At 33.5% G+C, this 24,870-nt stretch overlaps 1 protein-coding gene across 1 annotated transcript in view; it reads left to right on the plus strand.

Moving 5' to 3' along the window:
- The window catches only part of CUNH8orf34 (chromosome unknown C8orf34 homolog), a 307,155-nt gene that overhangs the window by 84,921 nt on the left and 197,364 nt on the right, over window positions 1-24,870 (plus strand). Inside the window, 2 exon segments of the mRNA XM_054590132.1 lie at window positions 5,899-6,071; window positions 15,816-15,985. Of these exon segments, the coding sequence (XP_054446107.1) occupies window positions 5,899-6,071; window positions 15,816-15,985 (343 nt within the window).

Genomic DNA, 24,870 nt, shown 5'->3' on the forward strand with positions numbered 1-24,870 from the left:
AGCACACTATGAAGGACCACCATGATTGTGGCAAAATAGCTCAGGAGCCCAACCTAAATAGTCTCCCACTGGAACGAGTAAGAAAATTTGAACATGAATATGGCTAATATACCTGTAATGTAGTGAATTGTATCTAATATTTTAAAATCTGTATGTTCGTCCAAGATAAGTTAATAATCTTTAGACAATGTTAGGGGGCCAGAGTTATTATTTTCAAAACTGGTAAAGAATCAAATGTTTAGCCTGCCTTTTCTATACAAATTGTACTTCAGGGTAACCCAATATTTGATGACAGAAAACTTCTCTTTATAGAAGTATTTCAACAAATAAAGGAACGTGGAACTACAAAATTGGACTACTGTCATTTGACAATTCCTGCTGATTTAATGGATGTAAGGAATATTTACTAATGCTGCCAGCATCACTAAAGAGGCCTCGAAGGGACATTACATGCCTCCAGAGGAAACTCTGTGCATTCTCTCTGAAGCAGGATGTGCAAAAAAAACCAAAACAATAATGGCAGAAGCTCCATCCAAATCTAACTACTCATTTGCAGAAATTACAAGGGGCAAAGGAACATTTCAAACCACAATGTAAGGATGCAGAGGAAAAAAATCCAGGCTGTGGAAAACTCACAAGACAAACTACTTGAGTTTTTTGAATAACAACCATAACAACAAAACTTTAAGAGAAAAAAATAAGACAGTGGAGGGGAACTTACAGATGAAAGGAGACATAAATGATTGACTGCTAATCAGTCAAAATGTGTGGAGCCTTGCTGAGAGCCCAACCTGTGTAAGCAAACTGAGACAATCAGGGAAATTTGAAAACTAATTAGATATTTGTGGATATTAAAGAATTATTAATTTATTATTAAGTATGATAGCTATTGTATTTGTCTATAAAAATCACTCTTTTAGAGCTCCATATTGGACTGTTTACAAAGGATATGATATAGTGAATGGGATTTGCTTCAAAGTGGTCTGGACAGGGAAGGGAAAATATAGAAGTGATATAAGTTGAGGTAAGGAGGGAGTGTACCCATGATAATGGATAATGGGAGTTGATAATTGACTAAAATGTGGGTACAAAGTGGTTTATCCTATGATTCTTTCTACTTTTATGTTTACATGAAAATTTATATTAAAAGAGTAAAATGTTTTAGATTATGGGAAGGAGGGTGGAGAAGACAGCAGAGAAGACAAGGAGTGATAGTATTGGACACCTCTTTGGGTTGGGAGGTATGCTAGGCATTTTCTGATATTATTGAATTTAGTTCTTACACCAGTCCAATGAAGTACATATGCATTTTCTGTTTTGTGAATGAGGACACTAAGGCTAGAGTAATTGAATTACATTTTTGCAAAGTCTCAAAACTAGTACTTGGTAGACATGGAATAAATATTCCTGGGCTCACCCTTTATTTCCTTGCTTTTCTTTGGTGTTTTTGCACACACACACAAATATTATTCATCTATAAAAAGAAGGAAATACTACCATTTGTAACAACATGGATGTACCCTGAGGTCATCGTGCTATGTGAAATGTCAGACAGAGAAAGACAAATGCTGTGTGATCTCACTTATATGTGGGATCTAAATAAACCAAACTCACAGAAGCAGAGTAGAATGGTGTTTGCCAGCAGGTAGGGGCCTAGAGAAATTGATGCAAGTGGTCAAAGGGTACAGACTCCCAGTTAGAAGAACTATTCAAGTTCTTGGATCTAATGCACAGCATGGTGGCTATAGTTAACAGTACTATTGATGTATTGAATTCTTGAAGGGTGCTAAGAGACTAGATCTTAAAAGTTCTTACCACAAAAAAATAAGGTAATTTTGTTAGGTGATAGATATGATGACTAGTCATTTTGTATTATCTGCATATAAGAAAACATCATATTGTACAACTTTAAACTTACACAGTGTTATATGTCAATTATATTTCAATAAAGCTGGAAAAAGGCCAGTAGCAAGAGAACTTTTAACTATCTGTTTACATTAAGTTTCTTTACTTGCTAACTCAGGTTCAGTGTGTAGATTAATTTCAGGATAATTATCAAGTTCAAACATTTAATGGGGTTTTCTGTTAAATCAGACCCTTAATATGTGATTGTGTTCTAAAATTTTTCTTTTGCGAACTGGCAGAATTAAATTAATTTACTTAAAATTTAAGAGTTTATAAGAAATATTTTACTATTTCTAATTGATTAACATCTTACAGATTTTCTTCTGAAATGACCTAAACTTTTATTAATCAGTGTTGTCTGTGAATCATTTACATGATTTTTAGTTAGACATAAAGATACTCCATAATTTACCACATATGCATTATATTTCATTCTTTGAATTATTTTCAATTTAATCAACATAAATTTTCGTGCTTGTTTGATGAAATCAGAGTTTGCGAGTTGTTATGGAGGAAACAAAAGAATTTAAGACATGATACAGCCTTGCGTGAACATGTTACTTTATAAAGAAGGAAAACATTGAAATAACATGGAATATAAACAAATATGCTGATAACCGGTGGTCAGAGAAGTTGAACACATTGTGGGTTAGCTACTGGGTAGGCTACTTGGAGAGAGGAGGCCTGGTCTAAGGTCACTCCTTGGATAGATTAGTTTTATGCTTATAGGAAATACTAAACAAACTTGTGCCCTTTGGGAGAACTTTTGACTGGAAATGCTTTTCTTATTAAATGTAAGTGTACTTGGTTAAAAACATCAATATCCAGGGACCTCTAGTCTTAGGAGGGCAAAGTGCATTTATACATTTTGAAGGAATAATTAGGATTTACATCGTTTAGCAATGAAATTTTAAACGATTTGTTTATCCATATACTTAAAATATTTTCAAAAACATGTTTTGTTCAGTGTGCACTTAAAAATATTTTTTATCATGTACTGATGTTTGTGGTGTGTTATATGTAGTGCAAAGAATTGCTCTCTTCACTGAAATACTTTCATAAAGATTTATGGAAACATATTTACTTAGCTTAATCAAATATAAGCAATTTATTCAAAGAAAAATGTTATTTTAATTTGTTACACATAAATAGAACATATTCATGAAATTTTAGAGATGCAATAATTTTTTCAAAGGGCAGATTTTTTTTTTTAAAAAAGCTTTGTGCATTCTCCAAAATAAAAATAGTAGAGTCACATTTTTCTTCATCTATAAAATACTCACCTCCCAACTCCTCTGACCTTGTTTGCAGTTCTTTGTATTGCTCTGTGCGTCAGCTATTTCTCACTAAATTTCTGCTGCTGGCTGGAGTTAAACAGTCTGCATATCAAACTGTTTATCTTTCTCTCTGTGCTCTGTGTTCCAACAGCAGTGGCATCTCTCATTTATTTCATTTCAAATAAGCAACCAATGAAGTTTTTTTTTTCTGATACTCTGCAGTTCTCAATTTTTGATCATACTCAACTCTAAATTCCTATTTTACTTTCTCAATTATGCTGTCAGAACGTATCTCTTGTTACAGCGGTCAGTTTCTTTGGCCCCATTCTTAGATGTTGAGCCTATAGTAAGACAAATCTCTAGGCCAAATTCTGCCACATGACATAAATGAGAATAATAACATTGAATTAATGACCCAACCTTTGAAATATGCTATCTATAAAATCAAACTTTATGGGATTGGATGTGGAGCTGGAGACAATATCTGGGTGGATCTTTAAGTCACTCCCCCTTGGGAGTTGAGATAAGAAAAGAACGGAACCAAAGGTAGAAAAAGTCCTACAAAGGAGAGCCACAATGAAGATTCAAGTTAGAATCTACAACACAAGGGAAAACATCAAAGAATAATGAATTCCACTTGCACAGCCAAAGGCTAAGGCATAACTCAATAAAAAACTCACTAACTTTTAACTGTTGATATGCAGAAACATTTACTAGGAATCAAAAATTAAAATTTAAAAACTGAACTGATATAATTTTTATCATAAAAAAACGTTATGAGTTAAACTTGCTCCATCAATTCTCTGTTCCATTTCTCTGTTCATATTTACAACTAAGTGTCTATTCTTACCCAGCTGGCCTATTCCTGTAGTTCAGTTTACTGTGTTTTTTCCCAGATACATCACGCATGGGGAAGTGGTTTGAATGTATTCCACATCCTTAAGTAAATGGTCTTCTAGCATAAGTACAGAATTCTGTGGCTTAATTGTGTTACCCTAGTATAGTAATTCATCTGACACGGTAGTATAATTCCCATCATCTCATTTTACAATTGGAGAAAGCGAAATCCAGAGAAGTAACATTTAAAAAACACATAGGCCAAAACTGATTCAAAAGCTGTAAATAAGTTTATAGATTTTTTAAATGCTAAAACATGTCTGTCTCGATTTGCTTTCAGAAGCAAATTTAGGTTTAAAATTTAACAATACTGCTGCTAATTTTAATTCTTATACTTTAAATGATATTAGAGACAGATGAATATGACTTTCCAGATACTACAAAACATTAATTTGATTGTATGACTTCACAGCTGAAAGCCATTATAGTGCTTTGATTTTCTGACTCTGGGAAAATAAATATGGAAGGAATTCAGATCAGTTGTTAAGTTATGTCAACACTATTACTAAAATATTTGCTACATTTTCCATTGTGGGCTGGGAATCAATATAAAGATATCCAACTACTTTCTGTTGCTTGTTATCACTTGGATAAATGTTCAGATATGTCCTAGTCATTTTTCACATGCCTAAGGTGTTGTATGGGTATATTAATTAATATTACATTGTATATGTTATTATATTATGTTTGTATTGTATTATTTTATTTGTATATTATTTTTAAGAATTGTAAAGACCCAGAAGACCAGGTCTGGATTTTTAAGGAACTGATCAAAACTCTTGTAGTACTAAAAATTATAGCTAAACACAATTTAAGCAAAGCTTGTGCTCCTCAGATCAAGATATTTTAAATTACATATTTTCTCGGTATAAGACTAATGCATACTTATTATAAAATATTGAAAAGACACGGAAATGCCAGAAGAAGAAATTAAAATTAACCTGTGGTTCTTGTACTCAGATAAAACTATTAAATTTCTGTTTTACAGTTGTTTCTCCCACCAAATCAAGCAGTATCTGGCACATAGTAGGTCTTAATAAATATAAGCCAAGGAATAAATTAATAGATAATGTATGGATGATGGACATACATCCATATGAGTTTTTAAACAAAATTAGATCATAAAATAGGTATTATTTTTAACCTGCCTTTTTCTACTTACCAAGGGAGACCTCGTAATTACGTGTATACAGTATTCTCATGTCATTTCAAATGATTAAATAACAGATATTGAAAATATCATTTCAAGAGCCACATCACATCCAAGTCTATGAAAGGAGATCGCTTTAACATGTCTTGAATTAGCATAGGATACCTGTCATTCACATCGCCCTGCTGGAGGCCTCATCTGGATCCCTCGAAGTGCAAAATGCTCCCAGTTGGAGGAAACACACCTTCCAGCCCCATCTCCTCTTTTCCTTATTTCCTGACCCCTTTCCACTTTCTTCCTGCAAAATTACTTAAAATTTTCCAATGACACCAAGGTCTTTCGCTGTGTGGGCGTTACAACACACTCTTCCTTCTACCACAAATACCCATCCTGTACCTCCTTCCTGAGAACAAATACACGCACAGCATCTACATCAAAATAGATTTCACTCCTGGGCCCTTCATGACAGGGACCTTCAGGAATCAGCACAAATCACATAGAGCAAGTCATCGAGTAGAGATGGAGATAACTGAAGTTTTAAGTTAATTCAAAAAGAAAAAAAGAACCTTTTGTCATGAGGAAGCAGTTGAAACTCTAGCCAAATTTATTTCCTTGTCCTCTTGGTCAGAGTAAATAATCTAAGGTGGCACATTCTTTTCTCTGCTTCAGGAAACAGTGGCCTTTAGTTCTTCTCTTCTGAGACCCTGCGTGATTGGAGAATGGATTGGTCGAGAAGAGAATGATGCTGATCCATTAGCTGCTGAAATGCTGCAGCCCCCAATTCCAAGAAGTAAAAATGAACAATGGGAAAGTGAAGATAGCAGCTCTAGCCCTGCAGGAAGGTAAGATTAAGTGGCCTCTAAGATTCTGAATGTTATTTGTCATTACAAGGTAAAGGGAGAATAAATCCAGCTGCATGATTTGTTGAAACAACTCTTAGCAATTTTATACAGAATGTTATACTTGACTCCTCACAAGACAAACATTAATTTCTCTGCTTTAACATTAGAGTGCTACTTGATTTGCTTTTAGATTTTGGTTGTAATTCTTTTTCTTTACATCTATGAAGATTACCATTTCTTGGCTACTAATCCCAAACAGAGAAATAATTTCAAGGCTATAACTCTCAGTTGAGACTTTCTATAACATTGGGCAGGGAATGGCTGACTGTTAAAAATTGGAGCTATGTATATTTTTATACATACATGTATTCAAATTTTTGGGTTAGATATCCAGGAGAAAGATGGTTGGATCATATGGTAACTCTGTTCTTAATTGTTGAATAAACCTTCGTACTGTTTTCCATAGTGACTGCACCAGTTTTCATTCCCACCAGCAGTGTGTGAGGGTTCCTTTTTCTCTACATCCTTTCCAACACTTATTTCTTGGACTTATTGACAATAGCCATTCTAACAGGTATGAGGTAGTATCTCAGTGTGGTTTTGATTTGTGTTTCCTGTATAGTTAGTGAAGTTGAGTATCTTTTCATGTATCTATTGGCCATTTGCATGTCTTCTTGGGAAAAGTGTCAGTTCATGTCCTCTGCCCATTTTTTAATTGGACTGTTTGTTTTATTGTTGTTCAGTTGTATGATTTCTTTATACATTTTTTTGATGTTAGCCCCTTATTATAAGGAAGCTTGCAAGTACCTTCTCCCATTAAGTTAGTTGTCTTTTTGTTTTGTTGATGGCATTTTTTGCTGTGCAGAAGCTTTTTAGTTTGATGTAGTCCCATTCATTTATTTTTGCTTTTACTTTTCTTGCTTTTGGGGTCAAGTTCAAAAAAAGAATCCCTTCTGAGGCCAAGGGATATAAAACTGAAAGCAACAAACTAATAGACACAGACAGCAGTATGGTGGTTACCAGAGGTAAAGGAGGGTTAGGGTAAAGGGGAACAAAAACATAGTGATGGAAGGAGACAAGACTCTGGGTGGTGAGCACACAATGCAATGTACAGATGGTGTATTATGTAATGGTGCACCTAAAACCTATATAATGTTATTAATCAATGTTAGCCCAATAAATTAATTTAAAAATCATAGAAGAGGGGGGACTTCTGATATATAAGAGCCCACATAAAGTCAACAGGAAAAAGAAAACTATTAAATGTATACTAGACAATACAAGTGTTAATGTGGAATATGAAGAGACAGAAACCTTGGTTTAGAACCATTTAAGTTTAAGTTAATAACTATGATTACACATAATTATTTATATTTTATTTTGTTTAATGTTTGAAACTATTATGATATGTGTATTTGAAAGTCCATATGTCATTTTAATCAGGCCTGCGATGCTCAAAATGGTGATAGACTATTTGCTGTAAGTTTTGATATGCTAGTAGAAGGGAAATGTTCAGATCATATTTATCAGAAAAAAAGTATATTTAGAATAACCCTTTTTGTAATAGCAATTGCAGTGAGTAAAACTTAAAACAATAATGAAAACTTCTATAAGGAAGTTGGAGTGAAAAAGCATTATGTGAAGCATGGCATGCAGGAGATTGAGAAAATGGATACAAATACTCAGGAATTGAAATGTGACAAGGTGAAAACATCCCATGAGCCTTGCTAGATGAGCACCCTGGAAGAGTTTTTCCTCTGCTCAGTATAGCCACAGTAACTTTGTATGTCCTGTGTTAGATTTAGCAGCAAGCAATAACTATTCTTTCTCAAGGAGAAAATTGTGTTTTCTACAATGTGATAGCTTTCAGGGATTTTTTACTTCGGCTTATCACTTTTCTGGAGGAAAGGAAATTCAGAATACTCATTAATGCTTCAGGCATATAAAAAATTGACTCTATTTCCATGATAAATAACTTTTAAATTATTTAAATAGTTTGAGTGTCCTTATAAGGAGAATAAAACCATTTTTTAAAATCCATTTACCCTCTTTTGTGAAATGCCAGATCAATTTCACCTGTCAATGAGAGTAATTTTATTTTTACTATCAGGCTTATGAAACTTGCTAGACCTTTATCTTTATTCATTGCTAGATCTTTAGTTCGTAAATGTAAAATAGAGAAATGTCGACTTTCATTCAGTCATAATAATAATCAGAGCTATTTATTGCAAATGTTAGTGTTTCCATTTTCTTCCTAGCTTCAGTGAGCTCCTATTTCCTCTTGAATACCCATTAAAAGGAATCTTTTCTTCAATCCTAGTTCAATTTCTTATCCATAAAACTCAATTCATAAAGATCTCTCAAATATTTGTTTAAAAATGTTTTTAAAATGTTTTCAGTTTTATTTTTCTCTGTCTTTAAATTATAAGTTGAGATATTACCTATGAAATGAAGAAAGTGGTAAAATCCTACCCAGATGCCCCAGTAGAGATGAAAGAATGCATGCTTATCTGAACTAAATTTAAAGAACAGCAGTACACTATGGATTTTGAAACTATTTCTCTCATATATTCTAATACAAAACAGGATTTGTAAATTTATACCAGGCATTCACTCAGCATTAGATTTGATTTGGATGAATAAAAATAGGTTGAGAAGAAATTAAGTGACTCTACAGTTTGCAACTATAGTATTAGCTTTTGTCCTTAAATAGTAATGAACTTGAGCTATAACTTAACAGTCATAAGTGCTCACAAACTACATGATATTCTAGACTCCTGAAAGACTTAACTTTCAAAGATGACTTCTTCCATTTTTTGCTCCCCCACTGGGACTGGCACTTTGTCATCGTCAATAGACATCTGTTATGCAAGTGAAGGAAGCACATAGAAGGCTTTCATTAGACGTTTGCTAAATGGAGCTTATTTATAAGGATCGGTTAATGTCCATCTTAACTTTTTGCCCTTTTCCTATCTCTGTCTTTCCTATTGTTTAATGCTCAAGTCTTATTTGAATGGCTGTATTATAACACTCAATTTCTGGTACATAGTTAACTTTCCCTTTCATTCAGAGTAATACATACTGCAATACGTTGGACTTTCACCTTTAGATTAGAGAAGATTATATAAAAGGCAGAGTGAACCTTAAAACCTTATGGGTAGAAACTTACCTATAGTTTTTTCCTGGAAGCTCTTTTTTGTGTGTTTTTTTCTTTAAAGGTTTTTATCTGAACTTTTTCTTTAGGTTCTGCAATACAGCATTGTATGAAAAGGGTCAACAACTTTAGTACACACTGCTGGTTAAGTGCTAGACCAAACAAAGGCAATTATGAGGGCAATGTGGAGAAACTATTAAAATAAGATAAAAGCTCTTAACATGGTCTCTGACCCCTATATGGTCTCTGGATGGACTCAAGAAATCTGTGAATCTCTTGAATTTTAGATGCACATAATGTTGTGTGTATGTGCCTGTGGACATTTTCCTGCATTGTTCTGTCACATCTTTCACAGATGCTCAAAGTGGTTCTAAATTAAGACAGTTTAGGAAAGAAATTAAAGCATCCAAGCTACAAAATAAAGAGGGATTCACAAAAGAGGTGAATGTGTTGGGGAATGATTGAAGATTTCCCATGATTGTCAGATACTACCAATTGGCATTAATGGCTACAGTTTGTCTAGCCATTTAGGGGATCAACATATATGTTCATTGCGCATTTAGAGTTGTTGAAAATAGTCACACTTTTGTAATATATAGTAAACAAAAATTGAGTTTAATAAAACTATGTAATTCTTTTTTAAGCCAACTTAATTAGATTTTGCAATAGCTGGATAATGGAGTTCATAGAATTACTTGCTGAATTGTAATGTGAATTGTAAATAGGCTCATCAAGGCTTAAAAGCCTAATGAAACTTCTCTAAGTTGAACATTATTAAAACAAGAACAATATCAATAAATAATATAGATTTGATGAATTGGCTTTATTTGTTAAGTGAGCATTGTTATTAGAAGGTAAATAGGCCATGAAATAAAAAGAAAATCTTACAACTTAGAAATATATATTGTTCAAGTGAAAGCCAGAATCACTTTCATTAAGGAGTTTTCCTTTTCATTAAAACTCATAATTGTTTTTGCTATATCTGTAAACAAGGGCTGGAACTGCTTCCCTCCTCATAGAGTTCCTTTTATTGGCATCGAGAGACAATAAATAAGTGAGTATAAAAATATAAACTATAAATTCAAGTAGTATGATAGACAATAAACCAGAATAAAAAAGAAGAAGTATGAGAACAAAGAACCTTAATATTGTCAGATTTTTACTATGTGGACATGCTAGAACTATGTAACACATATGGCAGAGATTAAATCAAACTTCTTAATTTAGAAATACTCTAACATGTAAATATTAAGTACAAAGAGTGTTGATTAATCAAAAATCAATCTGCCAAAGGCATCAAAGAACAAAAACTTTAAAAATATCCACAGCATACAAAAATTATACTTTATGATTCACAAATTTCTCTTTAAAGCCAAAAAAGTATGTAACTAAATTGTACATTTATATTAGAATGTTGATGTTACTATTTTTATATGTTCAAAATATGGACTCATAGACTCATAGATGGATTCTTATTAAATATGCAGCATTGGGACTTAATCAAAGGTTAGGTCTCATAGGCTAGCACTATCTTCATAACTAAACCACGTATTTTAGTGAGACTAATGAAAACAATTACTTCAACTCTCAAGAAATGTTCTTGGTCATTGTTGGCTGATGAAGAGGTGTTACACATCTATAACCTGCCAGTTCCTTATCTTCCACATTTTGATGTTCATGTTTTTCTTTCTTCTGTTTCACCACCAGTTTTTCTTTTCCCCTGGAGACAAATTGGAAGACTCATATGCATCTACTTAAATTAAGTCTTATTTCATTTAGTGTGCTTTAAAAATGAGGGTTAAATTTATTTATTGAGCATTAACACAGAGTAATGTGCTAGATACTGGGTGAGGGCAGCATGGAAATAAATGAAAATCCTAGATTCAGAGTGCTCACTTGAAATGAAGAGAATGAGAAGGGATTGTCTTATTTCTGTAGCTCAGTGCCCACAGTGCCTTGTATATAGCATGTAAAAAAAGACAGAGATTTCATGCATAAATCAAAAAACACAGCAATTATGTGTGAAATTTATGACCTCTTCAACAACCTGGGCCTTAATGCAAAGAGAACACTTTGATTTCTGATTCAAGTCAAGGGAAAGCATTTAGGTCCTGCCTACTAGATTATGATAGTAAACAAAAGCAAGCTTAGGATACAGGTCAAGAGAAGGATCATCCAGTTTCCACCAAAGAAAACATATTGTGTCAGATAGACTGAATGCTTACTAACCTGTATTCAGAAACAAGATAGAACAAGGTCAGTTACCCGGGGAAGGGTGGTATCAGGAGGAAGAGGGGAAATGGTCAGAGTGCAGGCCTTCCCAGAGGGAGGAGGATGTCTGCCCCTGGAGGGGTAGGCACATTGGGGTGGGGACATCGAGGCTGCTCTAAACTCTCCCTTTTCCATCTGATTTTGGTTAAAGAATTACCCTTTTAAATCAAGTCAAATTGTATTCTTAGAGTGTATTAACACCACATTGAAATATTAACTACTATTCTTTTGCATATGGCCTAAGGCCTCTTTGGTTGCTTTTAATTCAAATTTAATTTACATTCAATATTATTTTATATTAGTTTCAGGTGTACTGCATAGTGGTTAGACAATCATATACTTTACAAAGTGATTCCACTGATATTTCCAGTACCCACCTGGCACCATACATAGTTATTACAATATTATTGACTATATTCTCTATGCTGTGCTTTCCATGTGGGATGTTACTGTTCAAGAAGAGACATGTAAATATTTAGAATGCTGCCCATTGGGTACTTTGAATGTATGATATTATCACTTCAGATGCTTTTTGTGCTTCCTATATCGTAACCCATTTCATGCTTATGAAACCATTATTATTATCTTCATTCTAGGAATAAGGAAACCCAGTTCCAGAGTGATTACATTACTCTCCCATAATTGGATAGCTGATAAGTAGCAGAGACAGGCCGTCTTGCTTCAAATTCTGTGCCCTTAAATGCTTTGCTATGCAGCTTGTCTTCAGGGAGAAGTTCTAAGAATCCCATTATCATGAAGATTTAGGTTCATTATCTGCATAACAGGGCACCCAGAACCCTAAGTTCTCTTAGAAACACCCCAAACCAATCTCTCTCCATCTTTTGCTTTCCTGTGGTGGGGTGCTATGTTCTCTCTCATGGTGTAGTTTTCACTCCCACAATCCACGGGTATTTCTCATATGTATATCTTGCCTCCTAATCAAAAACTAATGGAGCTAAAGTTCTGAATGAGTATTATTATTTTAAAATAATTTGACTTCAATAAAAATAATGTAGATGTAAATTCCATTTAGCATGTTAGGTCTATCAGCTAAGAAAGTCAAATTAAAAATTGTCTTGGTTTGTTTTGTTTACTTCTGAAAGAATAAGTCTGGTCAATGGATACTTTAAAATTGTTGCATTATTTCTCAGCTTAAAAGACAGAGATGAGATCATTCAGAAGACAGATGCCATGGCAAGAAATTGGGGCTAAATCGACCTCCATCAGTTTGCAAGTGAATATTTGTTTTATCTCTATTATTAAAGCATAAAATAATTTTCTTTCATTAAATTTGAATTATACTGAAAATTACTAAAAGAAAGACAAATATTTTCAAAGGGATACCTATTTTCACCACTGCAGCAGTTCCTATTCAAGTTGGAAACCTAAGTTTGGATAGAAGGTAAAGTTTAAATAAGTAATGTTGACAAGAATATGCCTTCATTATAATTTTTCTTATTTTTTCCCTCAACTTTTCACTTGGAAAAGTATCAAACTACAGAAAACTTAAGAGCAGTAATATCAGTATCTACATATCATCCACATATATTCACCAATTAACATTTTGCCTTTGCTTTATCTATCTCTGCTAATAGATCAATCTATTCTATTTTATTCTATTTCTTTTTCTTTTTTTGCTGAACCACCTGAAAGTAAGTTACAGGTATTATAACATGTTAATCCCTTAATTCTTTAACATTCGTTTCCTGAGAATAAAGATATTCTCTTATATAGCTATAATATCATTAATATACCAAAACATTTAACAATGGCACCATAAAATCATGTAATATACAGTTTATATTCAAATTTCTCTAATTTTTGTAAAGTTTTTTATGGATTTTTGAGTTTTTTTTTTTACTTTGTTTGTTTCTTTTTTACCCAACATCCACTAGAGGATCATGTGCAGAGTTAAGTTGTCAAGTCTCTTTAGTCTCCTATAATGTAGAACAGTCTTCTACCTTTGTTTTCTTTCAGAACATCAATATCCTTGTAGACTACAGGCAATTGTTTCCAAATCTGAATGTGTGTGATTGTTTCCTAATCATTAACTTCAGATTAAATATTTTTGGCAAGAAGTCTACATAGAGGGCATGGCATAGTTCCTCATTTTACCACATATAGAGGTTTATAATGTCAGTTTGCCCCATTATTGGTGATGCTGAGCATGTTGACTTAGTTAAGGCCATATCGACTAGATTTCTCCATTGTAAGGGTATCAGTTGCTCTGTGTATTAACAAGGTATCTGTTGAGGCTGCTTTGGAAAAGATGGCACTGATTCTCTCAGCTCCTCCCCCTTAAATACAACTATAAACCTTGGAAATAGTGCCAAAGGCAACCAAAATAACTTTTATGCTGTGAAATTGTAAAGAGGAAGAAGGAATGGTTAGGGACTTGAGAACTGGAGGAACAACAGTGGTAGGCAACTTACAGTCTCCCACCAACAGCATAAGGCAGCCTAGGCCTGGCATTTCGCAACCCAAACTAGCAAGAGGAGGTGGTGGCCCAGATAAGCTCATTTCTCTCCCTAACCAAGCACAGTCCTTCCAGCCTCACCAGGAGAGCCTACCTGCACTGACCAGGGAATTGACTGAGGGGCCCACTCACAACACATGGGCAGAGGACATGCCATCCTTTCTGGACAGACTTAAGATTCCTCTTGTCCACTGAAGACACCAGGCAGTTCAGTGTCTTTTACTTAACAAAAGATACCACTAAAGGGGATCTTTCCACACCAAAACTTGACATGGAAATGCTTTTTGTCCCAACACTCAGAAATTCCCTTTGACTGCCTAAAAGCCCCAGAGGTACAACCTTGAGAAGCCCTGTTTGCCCCTCAGGCAACACCAGCAGGTACAGTAGGAACCACAGCAACACCAGACACACCAAATGGACTGATATAGCACTTCAGGAGCTCTGCAAGTTATACTGTCATTGGAACCACAGGCTACAAAAGTAGGCCAGGTGGCTGCCTTCTGAAATAAAAGATATAAATAGGCCCCCGAGACTCCTAAAATAATAGCTAATTGTACAGGCTACAATAAAAAAATCACTAAGTACATCAAGAACAAGGAAAATCACATCTTAAATGAGAAGAAGTGTCAACTAATGCCAACATTAAGATGAATCAGATGGTGAAATTATCTGGCAAAGACTTGGAATTAATGTGTTTCCTAAAAAGAGTCAGAAGACCAAGTGACAGCATCCTTGTATCAGACATTAGATTACAATATATGATTTACTTTCTTCAGTGAAATTGCAACTCTCATAATTTTCTCTGATAGTGTCAGGGGCACTGGAACCCTCAGCCATTTTACTTTACAACTTTGAATTTCATTTTGGATTTTTCCTCTTAAATCTAGTAACTAATCCTGTTTTTTTTTTTTTTAAAAAAAAAGCAACCATCATAAAAATGCTTCAACAAACAATTCCAGGTTCCCTTGAAACAAAGGAAAACACAAAGCATCAACAAATAGAAATATAGAAAAAGAACCAAATGAAAATTATGTAACTGAAAAAAAATATAAAAAGGAATTAAAACTTGTTGAATGGACCGAGTAATAGCGAGTTATTTCGTGGATCTCAACTAACTGATTCTAAAGTTTATACGGAGAGGCAAAAGACCCAGAAGAGTGAACGCATTATTGAAAGAGAAGAACAAAATAGCAGAACTGATACTACCCAACTTCAAGACTTGCTATAAATCTATAGTAATCAAGACAGGCATATTAGCAAAAGAAAATACAATGGAACAGAATAGAGAGCCCAGAAATAGCCCATAAATTTAGTACACTAGTCTTTGACTAAGGAGTTAAGACAATCCAATGGAGCAAAGATACTCTTTTCAACAAATGGTTCTGTAACAACGGGACATCCACATGTAAAAAAAGAACGAATCTAGACAGAGACCTTACACTGTTCAAAAACTTTAATTCTAAATGGATCATAAACCTAATGTAAAATGCAAAACTGTAAAACTAGAAGATAGGCAAAAACCTATATGACCTCAGGTATGGCGATCACTTTTTAGTTACAACACCAAAGATGCAACCTATGAAAGAAATAAATGATAAGCTGGACTTTATTAAAGCGAAAAACTTTTGCTCTATACCAACTTCAGAAATGAGGTACCACGGAATGTCTAAGAAAGAAGACAGGGTTTATATTTTCATTATCCTCAGGGAAATTTTTACTAATACATTCATAAATTTACATAACAAAATAATTGAATGAAATGTGTTTATTGATTTTCTTTACTTACAACAGCTAATGCATCATGTCATCGTCATTGAAAGTTAACACTTAAATATTTCTTCAGTTTAAAGGTGGAGCCCAAGACAAAAGGATTAAAACAACAGCAACAGCAACATAAGAAGCTGCTGGCAGCAATGCTCTCTCAAGATTCTTTTGAGTCTATTCACAGCCCTACCCCTTCTGTAACAGAAGAAGAAGATATTGAAAATGAAGATGATGCAATGGAATTGCTGGGTAATTTTAAAAATTAATAATTTCTCTTTTTTCTTCTTCTCTGGCATTGTAAAAATGTGTAGTGATTAAGAGATTTTAGAGGTTTCAAATAGTTTTGTCTTAAGGGAGAGAAAGAGTTTAACACATATTTTATTTAAATTAGACTTTTATGAAGGTCCACCTAAGAACTAAGTTGAAATCACCTAAGCATGTGAACTATTAGACTGTATTTTGTGCTTTGTATATGCAGCCCTTTACCTTCTGACTGATCAAGCTTTATTCTGTGTGCAATTGTGAAAAAGATTCAAGTCTGTTTGCTTTATTCTCTGATTATATTTGCCTTGATCACATCTTTTGTCTATAAAATGTATGAAAGGACATATTTCAGTCCTCATCTTAAGATGTTCCCCTGTTATTTCAAGGATGTTTCATAAAAACATACTAAAATTTACAGAGGCAAAAAGTAAATAATATTTATATCTTCCATAAATGACAGGGAAGTTTGTAAAGATTTCCACTTCTTTTACAGGCCTATTATTTTCATAAAACGCCTTATTAATGTTGTATATGTAGGCAATCCTTTTATATCTGTTGATGAAGTAAATGTATGTTTCTATGTCATTAGAAATATTTTCATAGTAACTTTTAAAAATTGAACTTCCCTTTGGAAAACCATTTTTCCAAAAGAAGAATGAAATTTCATTTCAGAGAAAGTGATCCACATAGAAAATTATGTTTTTATTTCAGCACTATCAGTTATTGTATTCTAAAAAACTACAGCAATTTTAAGTGCTTTGTAATAATATATTAATGAGAGAATAAATAGTCATTTGAAAGCTTCAGATAAGTTTACAACATAGAAGATGGGGTACCAGAAATATCCATATATTTAAGAAATTTTTTCTTAAACCAGGTTTTTGGTTTTAAGTGTTTATGACAGTAAAATACTATTATAATAAATGATGTTGTCTCCATGGTCAGGCCCACAGGGTGTTATTTAGTCAGTGATGGCAGGTTCACTGACGTTTTCTGGATATAACTGCATTTATTCCAGCACTGGGGGACGACAGTATAGCATTTTCTCTTTGTGCTATTGGCCTATCCTCTCTCTTTTCTTCTAAGAACAATTAAGCCTGGGTGCTTCTTAAGGAATCTCATCTTCCCCGCCTTCAAATCATTGGTGTGGCAGATATGCCAGATGTAGTGGAAGCATCATGGTCAGTCAGTTCCCATGTAGCAAATATTTACTGAGCACTTGCAAAAAGCTAGGCAGTGGCCTTAGTCCTGGGGACATAAAAATAAAATAATCATGGTTTCTGTTTGTAGGAACTTGACCTTCTAATGTTCAAGATAAAAATCTAAATACGTAGCTCCAGTAGTGTTTGATACGGGTGCTAATTTGATTAAGCTCACAGTTGTATGTAGGGATAACTCCTAATGCAGGAGTAGGGGACACCAGGCGGGGAATGTTTCCTAAAGACCCCAATTCCTCTGTTGAGTCCTGAAGGACAAGCCGGTGTGTGTTCAGCAGACAGAGTGCGGGCATTACCTTGCGAGTTTGCTCCCATAAGAATGAACTCTTCTGCAGTGTGCTCCAGGGCAGTGCCTGGACATTGTTCCTCTGCTTCAGTCAGTGACAATGAGTTGACATTGGGTTGTGCTGACATCCTCCTTTCCCTCTCCTTTCCTGTAAATGACAGCTCATGGTCAACTGATGGCCACATGAAGGCAACTATACCTTGCCAAACGAATCTTCTGCGGAAATCCAGGCATGCTCAGGATCAATTTAGGATTCCTGGTAGCCTCAAGAAGTGCCTAGGCAGTGCAGAGGAAATCATAGAACTTCAGTGACATCTCTAGGAGATGTTCTTTAAGGAGACCCAGGTGTCCACTCAGTGCTGGTACTCCCAAGAGCTCAGCTGCTCTCTTCTCGAGTTTCTGGTCTCCCAAGCTGAAAACCAGAGGATTGGGTTTTGGAGGTTCCCTAATGTGAACAACTAATAGCTGGTCTTCATTAATTTTCTTTTTCATTTAGACATTTTAGCCTGTGGTCTGTTAAACTGAATTTAATCATGAGAGGGAGTCAAAGTTTGTACTTTCTCCATGTAATTCTGTATGTCTCAGCACAGGCGCCAGGTGTTGCTCTCTAGGGTACGAGGTTTCCCTGTGATAACATGGGATGTCCCAAGTCCACTGGGCTACCCCTAAAATATGCCAGGCACAGCCTTCCCTGTGGTCTGAGAGAACGGAAGTGGTAGAGCAGAACATTTTATCCAGAAGATGGTTTTACGCAGAGAGTTTGTCTATTAAATAAAATGTCATTTGGATATGAAATAGGTTTGATTTTAAGGCTCAAATGCTCCTATCCATTAATGTCATTTAATTATTCTAAAAATACATATTTAAAATATAGGCTCAGAGTTTTCTTCAAAAGTAACTAGTGTATGTAAATATATTACTTACAAAGTTACTTATGTCTTTCACTAAGGTAATGGCTCATGTTTTATATGAAATCAAAGAGATGTACAGTACATGAATAATTTCAGTTAATACAAGAGTTAAGAATGTTTTCAGTCATGATACAATAACAGTTCAATATGCCAAGTATGGATATACTATAAAATAGTTATTAGCTTTTAAGACCTGATATCTTGAATAGCCATGTCTATCTCTTAATATTTCATTGGGTTTCAAGGCAATCATTGGTACAATACTCCTAAATTAATTTAGACTCTATAAAAATCTACCTTCATCGTTCTTTTAATAATAGATTTTCATCATTTTGTTTATCATTACAGAATTTTAGGACAATATTTTTGAAACTCTGCTTCTAAAGAAACAGGTGGTTGTACTTATTTGAAGAAAATACAAATGCTAAGTTCTTGAAAATTTCATGAAATCAAATTATAGTACATAGAATTAGTGTAAAATGAAACAGAGACACCTGGTATTTAAAATATCTTTTTGAATCTATCACATTTTATATAATGGGTTAGCTATAGCTTATGTGTTTTAAGGCTTTAAATTGTCAGTTACCTATATCGAGATTTAGCAAGCTGCAAATTTTATTTATTATGCATGTAAAGCACTCTGTAAACTTTTTGAAGTGATAAGTAAGTAAAAGGTATAATTATTAGTTTATGTTGCTATAACAAAGAATTATTCCTTAGTAAAACTGGTTGATTGAAAGGGGGAGGGAACTTTTAGTTGTAGTAGTAAAAGTCAATAAAACTATTGACCCTTGTTTTGTTTATTAAAAAATCTAGCATTGTTAATATGTACTAATATTTAATTCTTCAGAGTTATTTAGTTTCTGCATCTGTATGGATTTCTTTTCTATACGTATTGGGTATGTGAAAAAATTATAGTGCAGCATCTATAATTTTTTACATAGATTAAATATTTTATGAAAAATTGCTTTAAATACTACTTATAAATTCATAATATAAAAGTACCTGAGTGTGGAATTAATATATATCAAAGCATAAAATATTCAAATTTGTAGAATGTAAGATATAACAATTGTAAGCGTCTATGAAATTGGTACACTAATTACAGAAAGTATTGAATAGAATACCTGCATGTCACCTTAAATTACATGACTCTCAGCTTCAAAATAAGATATGCTGATACTTTAGTAATTGAGCTGGAAATTAATGACCACAATGAACAGAGCAAAATAAAGAACCTTTATGTTTTTAAGTTATTAAAATTACTTTTCAAAAATAGACAAGTTACAATGTACAAGTTATAAAAATATATATTTTATTTCATTAATTTTTATAGAAAATTTGAGAGACTGTCAGTTTCAAAGATTTCACCTTGTAAATGTGAGCCCATATAATATAATATATATTTTATATTCAATATAATATATATTATATGTTTTCTCTTAGTTTTGATGAAATGCTAATTGCAATTATATGTTTGATTATTCTTTATATAATTTATACTTACTTAAAAGTATCACATAAAAGATACAACCACTTTTATTACACATTTTAGTATGGGATATTACTTTAAAAAGTTTTTTATGCTTTCTTAGAATTGAGGATGAGGCTAATATCTAAAAATCACATTCCAGAGATCCTAAAAAGGAAAAAAAATAGGATTAATCATGCTTATACTTTATAGTCTTAGGTCACCGTCATATAAAAATTAAAACTAAGGTTATATTACCAAAACACATATGATTGCAAATATATATTATTTGTTTTAAATGTAATCATTAAGAACAGGTATAAATATACTGGTATTCTTTGCAGAATACAGCAATTAAGTTTCTAAAATCTGTGTCTTACCAAATTCTGTAAAACATAAACTTAATTTTCTAGGACTTAACATTAAGGTGATCCTTTGGGAAATTCTTTTGTATTTTGAAAGTAAACGTCCATTCACTCTCTGTTCTGTTTTCTTTTTTAATTGGAGACTTCTCAAAGTAGAAAGCACTCATATGTGCAAAATAAAAACATGCATTTCACCTAATGAGAAATAGGTACTATCTCTCTACTATTGGTTTGTGCGTTTGGTGGGGGGGGGGGCTTAAATGTATATACACATGCACACACACGTACCTGTGCTTTAACAACCTAAGTGAGTGACGTAGACTAAAGCACATGGGAACATACATACACACTTTGTTTCCTTTGAGTGTCGAACATTGGGCACATCAAGACAACAGAAAAGTTGTCACTTTAAAATGAAAATTGTTTGTAGAAAAGATTCACTTAAAAAATATGAGGACTTCCAAAATTAAATTTATGGTTGCTTAAATTGTCTGTAAGATTGCTTTAAATACTACTTAGAAATTCACTCGCATAGTACGAAAGTAACGAAATATGGAATTAGTTCATATTAGAGATTAGAATCACTAAATGTGTGGGATGTCATGATAAAACAGTTTGCAGCACCACTGAGTTAGTGCTTTAAATCTAGAACATACTGGATAAATTACCTTCCAAATCACCTCCATCTAAAGAGATCTTATTTTTAAATATAAGATATTCTCAAAAATTTTGATAGTTACACTGGTAATTAATGACCACAATTAATTAAACATTATAGAAAATCTGCGTATATATTTTTAAATATTCACTAATTGAATTAGTGTGGGCGGGTAGGGCAGGGGATAGCAAAGGGGGAGAATTGGGACAGCTGTAATAGAAGGGCAACAAAAAAAGTAAAAAACGAGTAAAAATAAGAAAAACTAGAACCTCACACAGATGGATGGAAATATATTTTACATGCTAAGAAATGAGTATTTCCTCCTGTTAAGCCATATGATATACAGGGGTGGGAAGAAGTACATTTAGAGTTGTGAAGATACAAGACACAGTTTATTCTTTTATTATTCTTTTTAGTTATTACATAATGTATTTGTATTACAATTGTAAACTTACTTCTAAGTTGTTTTTTTTTTAAAGGAAAAGTCATGTGTGCTCATTACTGGTCTTATAGTGGTTTCATGATCTTATTAGCATTCTTAGTTCCCTCTGTCATTGAGTGTTCAACTGTGCATACTAGCAGCATCATTTCATCATTTTATTATCTTCCTGATAAGCGAGAATTTTAGAAATTTGAAGAAAGAATGATTCTTTTCAGGAAAACTATTAGCACTCAAAAATTAACATTACTTTAGGGGCTTTTAATATAATTATCTTCTGGGAGTTATGTTTCCTCTAAAATAATGTTTATTTTTGACTATTAAAAGGTATATTCAATTTAAAGAATATGACATTACAGAGGTCAAGATAAATGAATAAATATTACACATAAATAATTTCTTTTGAGGTTTAGTGATGTTCTTTCTAGATATCTTTATATCTTTATAGATATCTAGATGTTTCTAGATGTCTTTATAGTTATCTTTATAGGTAAATGATAGGATTAACATTTATGTACAGTTATAATATGCAATGCATTGTGCTAAGTGTTTTCTGTACAATAATTAATGATCACAAAAAAGTACCATGAATTAGACAATATTATTATTCTCACACCGCAAAAAAAGATGCAGACTCTTGCAAAACAAAATTGACCTGGATCGCATGATTACATACTCAAGAACCAGGTTCCTAAGCCTCAGAATAAAACACTAACTGTGCACTACCTATATGTTAAAATGCACATGTATATTAATGTGTTTATACTTACTTGCATATATATGTATATGCAATTTTCACACAATTAAAATTTAATATCAGGGGCTTCTGCTTCCAGTCATGATGGAATAACTAATATTGGCCTTATCCCTCCAGACGAAGTGTATGCCAACTTTTCAGGCATTGGACAAAAGGCAGCACTGGACTTTGGTTCTCGAGAGAAGGGTAATAAGCTGGGTGAGCCCTACCTTTCACCCTGGCTTTCTTCATGGCGACAGTCCCCTGGCCAGTATGTGTGGAAGCGGAGCTCAAGTGGAGAGTGAACAGCGGTAACCTCACTGATCTGAGGAGGAAGAGGCTGGAGTTTGGGGCTGTTGTGTGGAGGCTGGGGTTTGGGGACAGTATGCTAAGAGAAGGCAGCTGAGCAGAGGGAGTGGACAGAAGTTTACAGATATGTTTCCCTGGACCCTTAGCTGAGAGCTGGGCTGCTCCTTTATAGGACAAAACTATCCTGAGCCCTGAGAGAGGGCTCCTTGTGTTTCTGAGAACTGAATAGAGAAGGCAATATCAGACTGAGCTACGACATGTCAGAGTTGCAACCTATCCACAGAGAATAAACCTTCCTGAGTCCCCTAAGCAATCAGAGGAAACCTTGGAAAAGTCAAGCATCATAGGAGTAATGATAACAACTGAGAGCCACTTCTAATAATGAAGGGGGAATTGAAATAAATCCAGCTTAACAAAGCATTACTAAACCATGCTACAAAGGTGACACGGATTTACCAATAATTTAATTTCTGATAAACAAAACTTAATATCCTGTAAAGAAGGCAACATAGGCCAGCCTTTTTACAAAGAATCAAATATGATATTTCACAACATAATAAAAAATTACTAGCCATGCAAAGAAGCAGGAAAGTATGACCCAAAATCAGGACAAAAGAGCAACCAGTAGAAACAGACCCTGTTTTACCTAGATGCTGGAATTAGCTGACAATGACTTTTTAAAAAGCAGTTATTATACATAGTTTGTGGACTTAACAGAAAAGAACACAAAGAATAAACAGATAAGAAATTTAAGCAGAAATATTAAAACTTGAAAAAGAACCAAAGGAACATCTCAAACTGATAATCCAATATCTGAAATTTAAAAATTCATTAGATAGCATTGACAGCCAATTGAGCAATAAAGAATGAAGGATGAATAAAGAATTTTTGTAAACAGAAATTATCCACACTGAAGGTTAGAGATTTTTAAAAGAGTGAAACAAAATAGCCCTAGTTAGTTTGGTTGGAGCATCATACCGTAAACCGAAAGGTCACGGGTTCTATTCCAGTCAGGGTGCATGCCTGGGTTGCAGATTCTGTCCCAGGTCAGGGCACATACAGGAGACAGCCAAATCACTGTTTTTCTCTCACTTTGATGTTTCTCTCCTTCACTCTCTACCTCCCTTCTCCTCTCTCTAAAAAAAGTCAATGAGCATGTCCTTGGGTGAAGATAAAAAAAAAATTAAAACAAAAATGAAAAGAGCTTCAGTGAACAGTAGGACAATATAAAATGGTAAAATAATTAGAATTCAAGAAAGAGGGGAAAGAAAAAAATGTGAAAATAATGTTCAGTTTTGTTTTGTGTTTTTTCAAAATTGATGAAAAATCAAATTATAAGCCTACAAGTTCAGAAAATGTCAGCTCACAAAATGAAACAACTTCAAGTAAACAAAAGCTGATACATATATGTTACCAGCAGACTTGCACTTTGAAAATAGTTACAATCTGGGAAAAGAACAGTATCTGCAGAATTAAAATATCTAATTTCAGGACTTATCATGAGACTGCAATAATCAAGACAATATGTTATTGACATAAAAACTTGACAAACAAATCAATGATATAGTTTAAAGTTTAGAAATGTATCTGGTCAATTAGTTTTTAAAAAGGCATCAGTCAATTTTATATAGAAAAGAAAATGTCTTCAAGCATTGGCATGAGAACAATTAGATAAATGTAAAAAAACCACAGCATAACAAAAATTATTTTTAAGTTAATTTTAGGCTTAACCTAGAGGCAGACAAAGATTTCGTAGAGATAATCAAAGTAACTAATGATAAAAGAAAAATCTGATCAAATGAACCTCATTAAAATTCAAACTTCTCATAAAATGAAAAGAAAGTAAGAAATACTTTAAATGTAGAAGCATGCCGCTGACTGAGAGGAAATATGGACAGTACATCTGAAAAAGGATTTGTATCTAGAATGTATAGAGGGCTCTTACAAATCAATTTTTTAGAAGCACAAACTACTTAATAAAAGTGGGCAAAATCTTTCAATAGGCATTTTGCAAAAAGGATAAACAAATGGTAAATAAACACATGAACAGTGTTCAACACCATTAGCCGTCAAGGAAGTGCAAAATAAAACAACATTGAAAGATCACTTGAGACCAACTAGAATGGCTAAAATTGAAGACTCTCAACATGAAATATTACCAAGAATGTGGTGTAGCTGTATATGTCAAATATTGCTCATAAGAATGAAAAATTTTACACTCTTTATAAAATTCAATATGCACCTTCACTGTGGCCTAGGATATTTTCCCAAGAGAAATAAAGCATGTGTCCTCAAACATTTGGTATATGAAAATGGTTTTATTGTAAGTAACCCAAACAGAAAACAATCAAAATTATAATCACATGGAGGACGTATAAATAAATTGTGATATATTTATGCAATGGAATATGGTCAAACAATAAAATGATTAAGTACATGTGACAATCTAGATGAATCTCATTGTTGTGTATGAAAATG

This window comes from Pteronotus mesoamericanus, unplaced genomic scaffold (assembly GCF_021234165.1).
Source record: "Pteronotus mesoamericanus isolate MK-2021 breed Mesoamerican mustached bat unplaced genomic scaffold, CSHL_Meso_final scaffold_174, whole genome shotgun sequence".
Lineage (NCBI taxonomy): Eukaryota > Metazoa > Chordata > Mammalia > Chiroptera > Mormoopidae > Pteronotus > Pteronotus mesoamericanus.